We start from the raw sequence: 15858 nt of genomic DNA on the forward strand, positions 1-15858 counted from the left end.
CCTTGCACATACATCATCTTGAATGTGCTCATGTCTGTCGTAGGATACGTTTTTAGACGTAGAATTACTGCTATTACCAAATATCCCTAAGAGAAGATGTGCTAGCTTTCACTCCCACACGCAGTGTGTCAGAGTGCCTGTTTCCAGACCTCCCCTCCAACTCTATTATAGTTTCCTATAGCTTCTGTAGTACTCGACCACAAACTTGGTGCCTTATAAAAACATGAGTCTGGCATCTTACAGTTCTGGAAGTCAAAAGTCCAAAATGGATCTTTACTGGACTAAAGTCAGAGTATGTGTGGCGCTGTGTGTCTTCTGGGGGTTCAAGGGGAGAGTCCATTTCTTAGACTGTATTTTCCAGCTTCTAGAGGTACCCACGTTCCTCGGCTCACAGCCTCTTCCATCTACAGAGCCCAAAGCAGTGGTTGAGTCCTCCAAATTACTCTGACTTCATTCCATTGTCACTGTCTTTCTCTGATTCCAGCTCTTCTGCTTCCTTCCACATCTCAGGATCCTTACGGTGACATTGGCACTCCTGGGAAGTCCAGGGTACTCTTCCTATCTTAAAGTCAGGTGACTGGAAATCTTAATCTAATTCCTCTTTGCCATGAATGATAATGTGACATGGGTCACAGGGTTCAGGACATGGACATATTTGAGGGACTGTTAGCCAACTGCACCAATCCAGAATGCTTTCTGATTTTTTGATCTGCACTAATTTAATAGGTAAAAATGTGGATTCATAATTTTATTTTGTATTTATCCTATTTGACTGGAATTAAATATCTTTTGGTGTGAGCTCTTTGTATTTCTATTGATTCTCTGTGGCTTCTGCCTATATTTCCTTTGGGATATTGGTCTTTTTCTTGTTAATTGTAGGAGTTCTTTATGTAATAGCTACACTCATAATACAAGTTGCAAATATTTTCCCCATGTCTTTTGACTATGGTGGCTTTTGCTATGGGAATTTTTAAAAAAATCTTTGTATTTATCAATTTTTTTGTGATGGGGGTCTCTATGACCACCCCGAGTTTAACGATTCATTAGGAGAATTCAGAAGACTTAATGTATAGCCATCCTCACAAGTGTGATTTATTACAGCAAAAAGGTACAGAGGAAAAGCAGCAAAGGGAAAAGGTGCATAGGGAGAAACCAGGCACAAACTTCCAGAGTTTTCTCCCAGCAGAGTTACACAGTAGACACTTAATTCCTACAGCAACAAGTTGAGACAACACATGGGAAATATGTACCCACCAGGGAAGCTTGGCACCCACAGTTTTTATTGGAGGCTGGTTATGAGACATCCTCTGCCTGGTGTGTACCCCAATCACTGCCTCTCAGAGGGAAAGTGAGGGTTAAGCATAAACCACGTTTATACATTGAGGCACCATAAACCACTCTTATCAGTTAGGGAGCGATGGGAACTCTCCTGAGACCCAGGTTCCCAGAGTCCAGCCTCACAAGCAGAGCTAAGGGGAGCAGCCGGGCCTGCTAGGTTGTTAACTCTTGTCTACAGAGTTTTCTTTTATAGCTCCTGGGTTTTATATCCCTGTTAGGGGTGATTTCTTCACTCGGAGTTATGGAAGAATTATCCCTAGAATATTTCTTTAAAACTTCGAGCCCTTTTTTTAATGTAAATATTTCATCAATTTGGAATTTATTCGGGGTTACCATGTAAAATATGGATCCAAACCTTTCTTCCACTGTTGTTGCAACACCATTTGTTGACTAACTTACTTGAAATCCCACCTTTATCATACAGCTAGGTCTCTGTGTTTGATTTCTGGGTGTTTCTTTTCTTGCATCAATCACCCTTTAGGTGCCAGTAATGTTCTTTTAACCACTGAGGCTTTATAAGATGCAAGGTCAGCTAGCGCAGGCCTCTCCTCACTCCTCCTCTTTTCCATCCCTTTCCTCCCTGCTTTTCCTCTCCAGACACTTACGCAATGCCTGCTTGCCTGCTGGCTAGGTTCGGGGAGCTGGGGCTCATGCCCACTTGTCCGGGAGGACAGACAAATGCATATGATACAGATGCATGTGCACAGGGTATCAGGGGAGCAGGAAGTAAGGGGCTTGGTGTCAAGGATGGCTTTCTAGAGGAGGTGAATCCTGGACAATGAGGAAGAGTGTTAGCTAGCCAGAAAGGGCTGTGGCCAAGTATGTGGTATATGCAAATGTGAAGAGGCTGGACACAGACTGGACTCACATGTGAGTTGGTGTCCATGTGGGTGGTAGTGGTGAGAGATGATGCTAGATGAGGAGGCTGGGCCCCAGAGCTCGCAGAGCCTACCATGCCCCACCAAGAAGTTCTACTTTGTATCTGAATGGGAGGGGAGCCATTCAAGGGGTTGAAGCAGGGAAGTGACATTAAATTTCAATTTCAAAAAGACTGCTTGGGCTGTAGCATGCAGACTGGATGGAGTGGGACAGTAGTTTATTTCTGGAGATGTTTGTTCCTCCCCCAGATTCATGATAATGAGTCCTTGAAATGGGACAGTGGGGAGGACAGGAGAGAATGGATTTGAGGAAGATCTAGAAGATCAGTAGAATTCGTTGATGGTGTGAACGTAGTTATGATGAGGGATGACATGATAGGGAAGGACCCAGCCTGCGAGGAAGAATCCACCCAGTGGGTGGGCAGTGGCGCCAGAGGTCAAGATGAGGAGCATAGGGGGGTAGTGAAGAAGACGCGGTGCCTTCCATTTCAGATGTGCGGAGTTGCAAGTGTCTATAGGACTAGACATAGACATCGATGTGGCAGGTGGCTGTATAGACCTGGAGCTGTCTCCAGGGTGAGGTTTATTTGCCAGGCCCAGATGTAATCGTTGGCATTTTCACAGACATAGCCAAAATTGCCAGGAAAGACAGGTATAGTGAGAGGAGGTGTGGCATATGAACTTTGAGAAATGTCACTTTAAATGATTATGATTTTGGGCAAGTAGGAAAGAAGGCTTTTTATCCAAATGGTTTCAGCTGCCGTTTCAGATGTACTTTGGGGTCTTTTCCTCCTGAATAAGTGAATATGTACATTTCTATATGAAGGCGATGGCAACCCAAAGATATGAAGCCACTTTCCCCAGGGAAGGTGGTAGAAAGAGGACTGGGGGAATTATTTAAGCAAACGGAAGTATAAATGGTAATTTATGTGCTCAGTGCTTTTGACCTATGAGACTCTTGTCAGATTTTTGGATTAACTTACTTTTGATGCAGTTACATGAAAGATGTTACTTTGAACTATAAACTTTGCCACGTTTCAGTACGTCCTGTGGTTCTTTCTTAAAAATTTTGGCTTTTTTCCAGCCAACTTTAATGAAAGGAATTTTTTTCCTTATATGAAGAGGTCTTGTTTCTTAAGTGTAACCTGAAAGATGAAAATGAGTTGATTTTACATTGCTGCACCATTAAACGGTAGATGGAAGCTTTTAAAAAGGCGGGTGTCTTCAATTTCAGAAATCAAATTAGAGGGGAAAAAAAAGCTCACTTAAATTCCTGTTGAGACACTGCAAAATTCCATCAGGAAAGAAGGAGTGAGTGAACAGTCCTCTGGATTTTTAATGCTAGGTATTCAGAGTTAGAGTTGGTTTACTTCCAAAAAAAAAGTCTGCTCTTCCTAAAACTCGTGTCCATGCATGGTGGCAGCATCTTTTGAAAGCACTGTTAGGGCAGCCCAGGTGGCTCAGTGGTTTAGCGCCGCCTTCAGCCCAGGGCCTGATCCTGGAGACGCGGGATCGAGTCCCACATCAGGCTCCCTGCATGGAGCCTGCTTCTGTCTCTGTCTGTCTGTCTGTCTCTCTCTCTCTCTCTCTCTGTCCTTCGTGAATAAATAAATATAATCTTCTGTAAAAAAGAAAGCACTGTTAAATCTACATAGCTTATCAGTTCATTCACCTGGGTACTATGAAAATAGTTTGCTTCTGTAACTGCCACCCATTTGCACAATACTCAATTTTTACAAATCTGACTCTCCAGAATCCAGTTCTGAGACACAGTGTGTCGAGTCTTCGAGGGAAGAGGCTGTCTGCGAGGGGCTTCATGAAATGTAGGAATTCCAATTCATGGGACAACACTCTCACCTCAAAAGAAGGAAGGAAACTCATGAGTTGATCGACATTTATAGAGTGTATTAAATAGCAATAAATCCAGTCTAGGTGTTTTAAGTGAGTTGGTACATCTTCATATAGGTGCAATCTTAAAATAATGGGCAAATAAATGAAAGCTAAAACCTGTTGTCCTTTCAGATTTTTTTCCCCCCACGAGACACAACAGTGATAAATGTAGGAAAATTTAAATGACAAGTTACATTCTCTTTGTCAGAGCTGTTTTTATCCCTAGTGTGAAATCAGAGATTTTCATCTCAACTTTGTCCTTTAACATTTTTTAAATGTTACATTGTGCTATTTTTAATCCTGGAAAAAATGCACATGATTGCTTTTTTTTTTTTTTAAATCTCCATGCATGGTATCTCTTGACTAGTAGGAATCTGCATTGGTGACATGCCCAAATACTAATATAGAGTCAAATAAACGATAGACCTGCTCCCTTGAAGCCAGGGTAAGCATGTAAGGGTGTCTGTTTCCTGGTTTTGATACTGTACTCCAGCTATTCAAGGTACTCACACTGGGGAGGCTGAGTGCAAGGTGCATATGGGATTTCCCTGTACATTTTTGTAACTTCTTCTGAATCTGTAAGTATTTCGAAATTACTTTCTAAAAAAAGTGAAGCAGCCCCCTCCGCCCCCTGCCGACAGCCAGCACACTCAGAAGCCTGGGGCTGTGTTCTTGAGTACTGTGGTTGTGTATTACTGCACGTAGCCCTTCAGGATCAGGGCAGCTACCCCCATCCCTTGCCTCTGGAAATTCTGGCTCGGTGGGGTGGGGCGAGGTGGAGCCTGGGCATCCCCTAGCATCTCATCACAGGAGAGCGCCCCCCTTCTGAGACCCCTTCTCCTGACCCTAAGGCAGAGCCCGGCTGAGGGACCAGGCCCTGGGAGGAAAAAAGCTGTGGAGGGCCTCCCGAAGCCCCCATTGGTCACAACCCTAGGCTTGGGGGCTTTCCTGAGCTGGGGCTCCCCAACACACTCCTGATTCCGGGACCAGTGTGTGTGACCAACTTAATGATGGCCCGACTCCTGGCTCCATCCTCAGAAAGGGAAGTTCCCTCTGTGGCACCTGGGATTCCCAAAGACAGGGTCCCCAGCGACCCAGGGTGATAGTGAGGAATAACTGGAAATGGTTACCCGCTAAGTCCGAAAAGACTCAAAACCTTAAAAAACATATATATTGTCTGTAAGAGAAAATAAGTGACAGCTAAAAATCTCAAGGCATGTAACCCATTAACTTAAGGTATTAACAGTTTTCAGACAGGACCTTTAATTAGACAAGTCACCACTTTGTAATAATGAGGTATGGCTGAAGGGTTTTGTTGCCTTGCTTTAGTGCTTAGTGGGTTTTTTGTAATAATCCCCCTTTATGTCACTCTGTTGAGAGCTTGTGTTTTAAAACTCTTGCTTCTTTCTCTTACCTGAATATTTAAGAGGGAAAAAAAGGTAAAAATGAAAATATCTGGGAAGTAAGTCTGAGTACATTCAACTTTAGAAAATTGGTCCTTTTCGAATGCTTGCCTCTCAGTAGAGCCAAGTATCAACAACTTTGTGTTTAACTTGTGTTTTTCTTGAAAAACTAACAAGTAATGCTTTTTAAAAAATATTTTTCTCTTGGGGCACCTGGATGGTGCAGTTAAGTGGCCAACTCTTGGTTTTTGAAAGGCTCAGGTTATGATCTCAGGGTCATGGGATTGAGCCGCGTGTTGGGCTCCCTGCTCAGTGCAGAGTCTGTTTAACATTCTCTCTCCCCTCTCCCACTGCCCCTCCCCCGCTTGCTCTCCACCCCCCAATAAATAAATAAAAATTTAAATTGTATTTTTTCTTGTAATTGTAAGCTATTTTATTTGGATGATTACCTTAAGCTCCAATTCCGTATTAGATGTACTCCTGTATATTTCATGTGTATCTGGCTGTTAGGTGATTCATAAACTTTTTCTGAAATATCTAAGCTCCAAGTCTGGCTCTTAGCTCTTAACCTCAGAGCTGTTTCCATTGTAGAGTTCTCAGAAGCATGTTTCAGAGGTAAAGAATGCCAGTTCATGGTCTTATCCTAGATATCTGGATGTCACTTCGAACATGATGTGTTATTCCAGAATGATTTCTTGAGAAAGGCCACCTGAGATGTTGCAACTGTGAGGAGGACATTGTACCCACTCTCCTATTAATGACAATATTTTGTATATTACTTGCATTCAGAATTCCCTTAAAGCAAGCATATTAAAGAAATTATGGAGATAATTTTGGTTTGGGCTATATAACTTTCATCTTCTGATAATAATTTTGTAAACTTATACTTATTAGTAATTTTAATATAAGATACAAGAGAATATTTGGAGCAAGAAAGGAGTTGCTTTATTATTTGTGACTGAAAAATAGTTATGTTGAAAATGCTGCTGGCAAGTCAAAGGATACTGATAGCATTAACACACATGATGCTTTTTCTGGAGAGAAAGGTTTACTGGCCTTTGAGTTCGTAGTCTTATTCTTTGTTTTTGAAAGGTCACCATATTTACTTGAGCTCCATGGGAAAGGTGCAAATAACTGAAAATAAACAAACAACATGAACAGAAAACAAAAAAAAAAGTTGAGATCAGGAACTAATTTCAAGAAAGCAGCTTATATACGTCTTCTTCTAAGGGGTACGACAGCCCTATGTCTCTAAGCATCTGCCTTCTATAAGTATGTCAACAGCACAGTATTCAGCAGTATTGAGTATTTACCTGTGCCAGGTACTGATCAGTATAATATCCAGTACTCCGATGTCACCAAGAGAATGCTTTCATACGTTCTACAGATCCTGTTTAGGATGAAGAAGTACACCATATATTTTAGGGCTGTTTTCATCAAAAGTGTGACAGTCTTTGAGCTAAACTTCAGTTAACACGGAAATCACTTGTTTCCTGCAGTGGTATGAATAATTAAGTATTGCTGTGGATTCCATGTCAGTCTAAAGCCTCAACGAATTGCTTAGCTGGATCCATGTCACGTGCTCAGTGTGCCACCCATTGCAGAGCACACAGCATTTGGGCTGACCACTGCTAGAATTGAGATCTGCTGAGGGTGCCCTGTGCTTTAGAAAGTTCAAGAAGACAGTCCAGATCTTGTTCTTGATCAGTTTTTACCTTAAACCTCTTGCTTTTTATTTTTTTTTAAGATTTTATTTATTGATTCATGAGAGACACACACAGAGAGGCAGAGACATAGGCAGAGGGAGAAGCAGGCTCCATGCAGGGAGCCCAACATGGGACTCGATCCTGGATCTCCAGGATCATGCCCTGGGCCAAAGGCAGGCGCTAAACCGCTGAGCCACCCAGGGATCCCCACCTCTTGCTTTTTTTTTTCTCTTGCTTTTTAAATATGTAAAACCATTGCCACCAAGCAAGGCTTTTCCAGAAATTCTCTGTAGTGTAGGGGAGAGAATGCTGGCATGCTAAATTATAGGTTAATGACAGGAAAATGGGTGGCAGGGGAGATACTAGAGGAAAAAGTGCCCACAGTGCCTCCAGAGAAAGTAGTTTTACAGGGGCTGTAGAAGCTTCACATTTTCACTGGGGCAACAAATACATATTCTGCCTACAATGGACTCAATACTGTTCCAGTTACTGGGGAGACAGGATGTGACCAAAGCAGGTGTCTTGTCTTTATGGAGCCCATGTTCTAGGGGAGGGGACAGTAGGAGTCCAACAGTAAGCAAGTACATATATAATCTGTCAAATGATCACAGATAATAGGGGAAAATAAAATGGGAAGGAGAATAGGGGGTGCTGTTCTGGGGGGGTAGCATGTAATTTTTCTATAGGGTGTCAGAATAAGTCCTACTGATTAAGGTTACGTTGGAGCAGGGATGTGAAGAAGTAGAGAGGAAAGCCATGGGGGAAAAGGTTTCTGACAGCTGGACAGCAGGTGGAAAGGCCCTGATGTTGGTATGTGCTTGGTGCTTTTAGAGATGAGCACTGTAGGCCAGTGTGGCAGGAGTGGGGTGAGCAGTGGGAGGGCAGAGGCCTGGTAGGGGCTGTGGCCAGATGGTAGACAGCTCGGTGGGCGATTGGACAGACTTCCGCTTTGACCTCCAATGACATGGAAAGCCACAGAAGGATTTGGGGCAGGGGAATGACTTGAGGTGACTTGGGTTGTGACACTATTACTCTGACTTTAGAGGTGAAGAGAAAAGTAGGGGACCAGGCAGGAGGTTATAACGATGCACATGGGCGATGGTTGAGTCTTAGACCAGGATGATGGCTGTGAGTTGATGAGGATAACACCAAGGTTTTGGGCTCAACTAGAAGAATGGAGCTGCCATCTACTGAAATGGGGAGGCTGTGGGAGGAGCAGAATGGGGGGCATTCAGGGGTTTGGCTTTGGATATGTTAACTTTGGAGTCCACCAGATGCCTCTCGGGGCAAGCTGGAGTCATACAGTGGTCCCTTGGACAGCCAAGTCTGCAGATCCAAGTCAGGGCTGGAGAGCCATGGATACTTGGGAGTCACTAGAGTATAGATGGTATTTGAAGCCATAAAATTCATCAATATCGCCTCCAGAGTGAGCACAGAGAGAGAGAAGAGAGGTCTGGGTCCTGTTATTTCACAGAGATCAGGGCATTGATTCAGAATTCACAGAGAACAGTTAATTAAGGATTTTCCTAACATCCTGTCGCTTTTAAAATAGATAAACATGTCATTGTTCCCGTCAGAGACAGTTGTCGGTTTAATAGTTATTCTTGAATTTCCTTTTTTTTTTTCTTTTTTAAATGGCTCTTACCTGATCAATTGCTAATACTGTTCAAAATGAGCAGGTGTGTTTTGGTCTGGAAATCTGATTTTCATGGAACTTTATCTATAAAAGAATAATTTAAAAGAGATGTTTGTAGCCATAGAAAATTGAGGTCTCAGAAGTAATTATTCCTCAAGATGGAAGGTAGCATGAAGCCTGGTGTGCATTTTCCATTCTTAATTCCTTTTTGAAAGGCTCGCTTTGGGTTGTGATTTCATGGTAGGCAAATCTGGTGGGTGAAAACGCGGAGGACATAGTATTAGTAGATTATTAGTTCCGTCACGCTGAACTTTAAATTCTTTTTTTCCTTTTGCCTTTTCTAGCCAATATTTGCATTTCTAAATGAAGAAAAGTTTAACGTGGATGGGTGGACAGTTTATAATCCAGTCGAAGAATACAGAAGGCAGGTAAGTCAGTAAGCCGCGTGGGAAGCCGTGAATTGCAAACATGTATGGTGACAGTATTTTGTCGGTCATGCTCCTCGAGCATCAGTGGAATCCTTGCGAAGTACAGTGTAAATGGCAGTTATAGCTTATTTTATCTTTTACTGTGTAATTTATGAGCTCATTCTGTAGCCATATGATATGTTCATGAAATGAATCAAATACATGGAGTCTAGAAAAATCAAAGTTCTATACCTTACTATTTAGGAATTCATGTCACTATATATTTACATATCTTATCTAGGGGCTTAACTGTCACTGACAGGTAGGTTCAAATTATATTTATTCTGGTTTGCAGACTGAAATGAATTAGAACCCTTTCCCTGTAATGATGACTTTTCTAAGAAAGCTTCGATAAACTTGTATTAGAATTGCTTTTATTGCTCTCTTCTGTAAACTTCACCCACGTGCATGTTTATTTGCTGTAACAAAGGCAAGAGGCTTGGCACAATGTTGCCGTTCAGGGACAAAGGTCTCTCATGGCATTTTTGTGCAGAAGAGCCTGTGCGTATTATGTACAAGAGCTGCAATCTGACCTCTGGTTTAACCCGATCTTTAGGCCAGCCAGGAGTTTTGTGATGGGGTTTTTCATAGTTCTCATCCTACACAGCTCTTAAGATAATCAGCAAATTTGTTGAGTGAGCTTTGAGAATCAGACCGAGCCCAGTTTTAAAGCCCATATAAAGCCCACTGCTTTATATGAAAACGCAGTGAATGTAAAGTAAAATCATAGAACCCTAGACTCGAGAAGAACCTTCTAGCCACCACCTCTGCTACCAAGCACCCACACTATTTTTGTTTGTTTGCTTCTTAGTCTTGGCCAGTGGTGTGCATATTTGTCAGCAGATTCGATGCTCAGGGATGTGGATGCAGGAGTTTAGGTCACTTTTATGAGGTAGTACGTCCTACACTTCCAGAAGTCAGCTTTAGCCAGTCGAGTTTTCAAAGACTGTCTATACCTCTCCTTTTAATGACCTCTATTCTGGGTCAGCTATTAAGGCAGAAGAAAAACCATGAAAACATTTGGCATGTTTTGGAGACCTCGGTAGCATTGTGTATTTAAATATCTGTAACTTAGTTTTGGAGCATTACTGACAATATGAAGACTTATTTTTTAGGTCCATGTTTCTAGCTTGAAACAAGACAGTTCCTGTTTAAGATTGCATGCATGTATGAACTGTTGACGGTATCTTGTTCGAGACTGCCATTATATTTCATCTTTTCTTCTTATAACTTTCTCGTGGGACTTATAACTCTCTAATTGGATTCAGCGTCAGACTCACCTGTTTGGTCCGTGGTCTATAGGACCAGACCTAAGGAAAAGGTACAATGTCTGTCCCCACAGCAAGCACCCACATAGCTCACCTTTGTGTGTGTATCTGTGTATTTGTGAGTATGGGGAGAGACTGTTCCACCACCTCTGAATCTTGCCCACACTAGACGATTTTGTGGGTGGATAACAGGATGGGAGGTGTACTCCGTGACTCCCTGTCACATCAGCAGCGTGCTCAGAATGCAGATGCCTGTATTTCTCACGCAACCTATAGAGCAATCACTGATCCCAAACAACTTGATTGAAAAGACTTTTAGGAGGTGGCGAAATGAGCCTCCCCAGAGGGGTTTTCCTCTACTTCCCCTCTGTGACTTTCTTCATGAACTTAGCCTCTTTCTACTTTGGAGCAGACGGAAGCATTCACTCTGTTTTGAGTAGGGAGAGGAAGTCGCCCGATCTCTCTGCTACCCTCAGTTAGACACAGGTTAAAATTACATGATGCACTTTTCTTTGGGGCGGGGGTGGGGTACACAAGTGGGGGATGAACTTGGGCTTATCTTTATTGTACAAGTAGCAAGAAATAGTTTGACATGAAATAAAGGAAGACCTCAAATTCAAGAGAATCCGTATTTGCCAATGATATTTTAGAATTATGGGAACCACTAGTGTTTTGTCTTGTGTTCTTATGTTGTCTGGATTACTGATTTGGCTCCCTTTATTATAAACCCTTAGACCATCACTACCCTGTGGTCAAAGAGGCATGTGCAGATTCTGCTAGAAAGAAGAAAGGAGACCCGAGGCCAAATCCAGAGATGGAGTCATGCGGTACTGACTCGGGACTTCCTTTTTTCCTACAGGGCTTGCCCAATCACCACTGGAGAATAACTTTTATCAACAAGTGCTATGAGCTCTGTGACACTTATCCTGCTCTCTTGGTGGTTCCATATCGTGCCTCAGATGACGATCTCAGGAGAGTTGCAACTTTTAGATCCAGAAATCGAATTCCAGTGAGTACTACAGTTAATGTTTTCCTCAAAGACTGCCTTTTATCCCGTAAGAATAGTAGTCAAGTCAGAGAAACACTCTGGGAATTGCAATCCACCATATGATTTTTAAGTGCCTTCTGAGTGCAAAGTACCACGCCAAATGGGAAAAGAAGTGAGACAGCACCGGTCTTCCAGAGCTCACAATCAGGGACAGAGAACGGGCATAAAGTGATTTTCATACAAGAGAGGGTATAAGTAATGCACACGTCAACCAAGTGGTAGCTGGAAGGAAAGATGAAAGGACAGGGGTTCTATGGTTTTCACCTTTGTAGTATGATACCTGACGTATCATGGGCTCTCCGTGAACGTCGGCTGAATCCTACTGGAATTCACAGACAGTGGCACGCTGTCTGTCCTGTGTTAGAGTGCAGGAGTACAGCCTTTCATGTGTGCCCACCTTTAGTAGGTCTAGCTCATCCTCATCACATTTGCAAGCTGCCTAAATGCCGTTAGCAAACTGGAGCCAAATGCAGATTATTCCAGACAGTATACTTACAGTATCATTGGACCTAGTTCACAAAGTTCTCTTTGGCTCTTAAATATTTATGTATGAGTCATACTGTCTACTTTGTGTGCATAAATTTTATTGACTTAAAATTTAGAGAATTTTTTCCTCTCTTAATTTTCAGGGCATGTCATAATAAGTACATTGTTTTGTTGTGGTTTTGCTAAATAACAGATTTTTGGAAAAACAAGGATTGAAGAAATTAAGATTTAATGTCACCTTGCCTTTAACTCCCAAGTCTAGACATTTTTTGTCCTTAAAAGGACATTTGTGTGGAACTCTGGTACATCGACATAATAGGAATCATAACTTTTAAAATTCACTCATTTCTCTAATCATGAGTGTCTGTTCATATGTTAATGATCTATATTGTACTTGACTATATGCTCTTTAGCTCATTTTGCTAGAATACAGTGCCAGCGAGGCTAGAGTTGCAAGTTTACTTCCTCTTCTTCTGCTCTGTTGTGACATACTTTTCTGTGCCATAGCCATAAATTCCACCCCTGCCTTGGCCAGCTGTCTTGCTAATACTTGTCTTGCCCACAGGAGAACTAGGCGAGGGTAGTGTGGATTGATTTTGTTCATGCCTTCGTTCCATTGAACATCTACCATGTCAGTGTGCGCGCGCGTGCGTGCGCGCGTGCGCGCGTGTATGTGTGTGTGTATTTCATGGGACTTGGGACAGGAGAGGAGATACAAGTGTGCCCAGTCCAGTGTGCTCCCCTGCCATCTGCCCACTAGTCTCCACCATCCTGAGTGAATGAGAGTCTACAGTAGAGCTAATAGAATGCTTAACTTTTTAGTTACATAGCCATTTTATTGATCTTCCTTACTTCATAATGGCCACGAGTCTGCCTTTATTTTTCCTAATAAAACTAAAGTTAAGCCCTCCATCCTGTCTATATCTTTATAGATTACCGTGCTGAAGAATACTTAATGGTAGATAATGTGTTCTTTCTCAAACACCTTCTAACCACCTGACTCTTGACTATACCCCAGAAAACGTATTTCCTTTTAAATGTGAAATCATTAATATTTGATATTCAGTTCTTTTTTAAAAGCCCATATAAAAATACAAAAAGAATTGATGAGAAAGCACTCTGGTTATTGTGTGCATAAATAGGAATATGAACGATTATGAGATATCACTGAAGAAAGAAATGATCCATATGCATCATCGGTGTTCCCATTAATGCATACGTATGTTCTCATATGCATTCCCATGTTCTCAAACATGTTTGTCTTAAAGTTGCAGAAGTCCTTAACATATCAGTAATACACAGTCATTTTACGAAGTGCCGATAAGCAGAAAGGAGTCTGCCACCTAGTGAGAACCACAGTTAACATTTTGGTCTGCGTCCTCCCAAACTGTCTTCTATGCAAGCACATTTTTATTTTCTTCTATGTGCTTCTATGCAAGCACATTTTTATTTGGAAAAAAAAATTATCCTGTATTTGTGCCTCAGTCCACTTTCTCTGCATAGCATCATCTTGGAAAGAACTTTTCATGCTGATGAGCATGTGTGTGTCCGTGTGTTGGGGGCACACATTATTACCATAATGTCTTATATCCATTTTCTATTGAGACATCTTGGTTCCTTTTAATCTTTTACTCTTATCAACAACTCTATGATCAACATCTTTTGGTGGCTAAATATAGGTGTATATCCTTAATTATCTATGATTTCTAGATACTAAGCTTACTAGGAATGACCCAATATAGTACCATATACTTTGAAAGCAGTCATGCTTGGTGGTGGTGTGAAGTGACCATTATTTATACCTGTAAGCCAAGGGAGTATGCATCCTTTTAAGAAGGTGGATGAGATCCCAAAAGAAAAAGAAAGAAGCAAAACAGCTTATAAGAGTACCTGTAACATGGCATGGTGATTCCAGCCTTAATCTCCCAGGCGGACAGAAGAGGGGTCGAGGAAGGGAGGTCACCGCCAATGGTACAGGGCATTTCCTCGCCTAGGACGTGATTTAAATATAAAAGTTGGCGAGGATGTTTATCAAAGAATAAGTCTCTTGTATATAGTGATTTTCTCTTTTAGAAGTGATCTTGTATCAGGTCAACATGTTGTATAGCTTAAACTGACTCAGTGTTGTATATCACTTACATTGTCAGTAAACCTGGAAAATTAAAAATACATCCATACATGCATAAAAGTGATCTCATGTCTCTTACCTGTCTTGAAGCAAGGGCCATAGGAGGCTGGCTGGGCAGGTGTCACCTCCATGGTGTTGGTTAGAAACCGGAAGTCCAAGACAGCCAGTGCTTGTCCCAGGGCTTCCTAGTTCTGAGCCTTTGGACTCTTCAGGGCCACAGTGATGTTGCGTTACTGGTCTCTGGCATGGCGCAAAGACTCTGTGAACAAGGATTCATTCACGCTATCATGTAATCTTTTCTCACTAACCCATTGTCATTATTATGCACATCGGTTTTTGTGAACATCAGTGCTTATCATTTGCCATCATGGAGGGGGTGACTTCACAGATGACAACGCATTTGGCCTTGTAGTAAGTGAGCTTCTTTGGTTCTTGTGTCTGCTTTTCAGTTTTCCGGATCTGACTTCCCAGACCACCTGGCCTGCCCCTGGAACGTACTTTACATGTGTTCTTCGTTCATCTGCCCAGCAGGACTGTGGAGTCATGTTTCCCCCACACACACACCCCACACCCCATTTGATGAAGGAAGAGTTGGGAGAGACAGGGGCTGTGAACCCCATGTCCAGGTTACAGCCACAGCAGAGATGTGCCTCCCCCAGAGCCCACCCTGTTGCCCACCACACTCACCTCCTGGCTCCATTTTTGTTTTCTTAACAGCTTTGAGATCCAATTTGACTACCCGATCAATTCACCCACTTAAAGTGGACAATTCTGTAGTTTCTGTTGTATTACATTGTTAGCTCCCTTTTATGGGTGTTGTTTCTCCTGCACCGTGAGCTTGGAAACCAGGTAGCTTGTGTGCAAAGTACGGCTCTTCAAGCCTCATTGTGGGACCTCTGGCAGCTCTTTGGACATCCTGAGAGCTTTTTTTTTCTTCCCTTGGATTTTCTCCCCACTGTGTGAGATTCTAGAATTGAGACTGTTGGGGAGATGACCTGTAGAAGTCAGTTGGTAGTATAGAAACACATTGTACCAGAGGTGATTTCCTTTACGTCTCACTTCTTGTTAAAGCTTGTTTCTGTCTGGGAAATCCAGTGCAAGCTGCAGCCCTGAAGTAGTGTTAGAAGCTTTTTATTTCCTTTAGGTGATAGAACTTTTTTTAGGTAAGCATTTAACGTCTATGAGACGTGGTGCTAATTAAGACTAGTAAAGCAATTGGTTATAGGCACACAAAGTGAAAATCGCAGGTGAACAAGTACTGTTTCGGCTAAATCAGATTCACTTCATCATGATTGTTAGCACTTTATTTTTTTTATATGTATTTCTAACTGTTTTGAGATTTGTTTCTTTCTGGATAGCTTAAAATTTCTGGACTAACCATAGGTGCTGTCATGGATTCATCCAGAAAACAAGACGGTCATTGTGCGCTGCAGCCAGCCTCTTGTCGGAATGAGTGGTAAACGGAATAAAGATGATGAGAAGTATCTCGATGTTATCAGGGAGACTAACAGACAAATTTCTAAACTCACAATCTATGATGCCAGACCCAACGTAAATGCCGTGGCCAACAAGGTGAGTATATTTAGTGACACAATAGATCTTATCTTGTT

General features: G+C 42.1%; 1 protein-coding gene across 2 annotated transcripts in view; it reads left to right on the top strand.

Annotated features, from left to right (window-relative positions):
* Nucleotides 1-15858, top strand: part of MTM1 (myotubularin 1) — a 96330-nt gene that overhangs the window by 55277 nt on the left and 25195 nt on the right. For both annotated transcript variants that reach the window (XM_041741471.1, XM_041741472.1), the window contains 3 exons: nucleotides 9196-9279; nucleotides 11446-11595; nucleotides 15632-15820. In XM_041741471.1, the coding sequence (XP_041597405.1) occupies nucleotides 9196-9279; nucleotides 11446-11595; nucleotides 15632-15820 (423 nt within the window). The remainder of the gene's footprint in view (nucleotides 1-9195; nucleotides 9280-11445; nucleotides 11596-15631; nucleotides 15821-15858) is intronic.

The sequence above is a fragment of the Vulpes lagopus genome, chromosome X, assembly GCF_018345385.1.
Source record: "Vulpes lagopus strain Blue_001 chromosome X, ASM1834538v1, whole genome shotgun sequence".
Lineage (NCBI taxonomy): Eukaryota > Metazoa > Chordata > Mammalia > Carnivora > Canidae > Vulpes > Vulpes lagopus.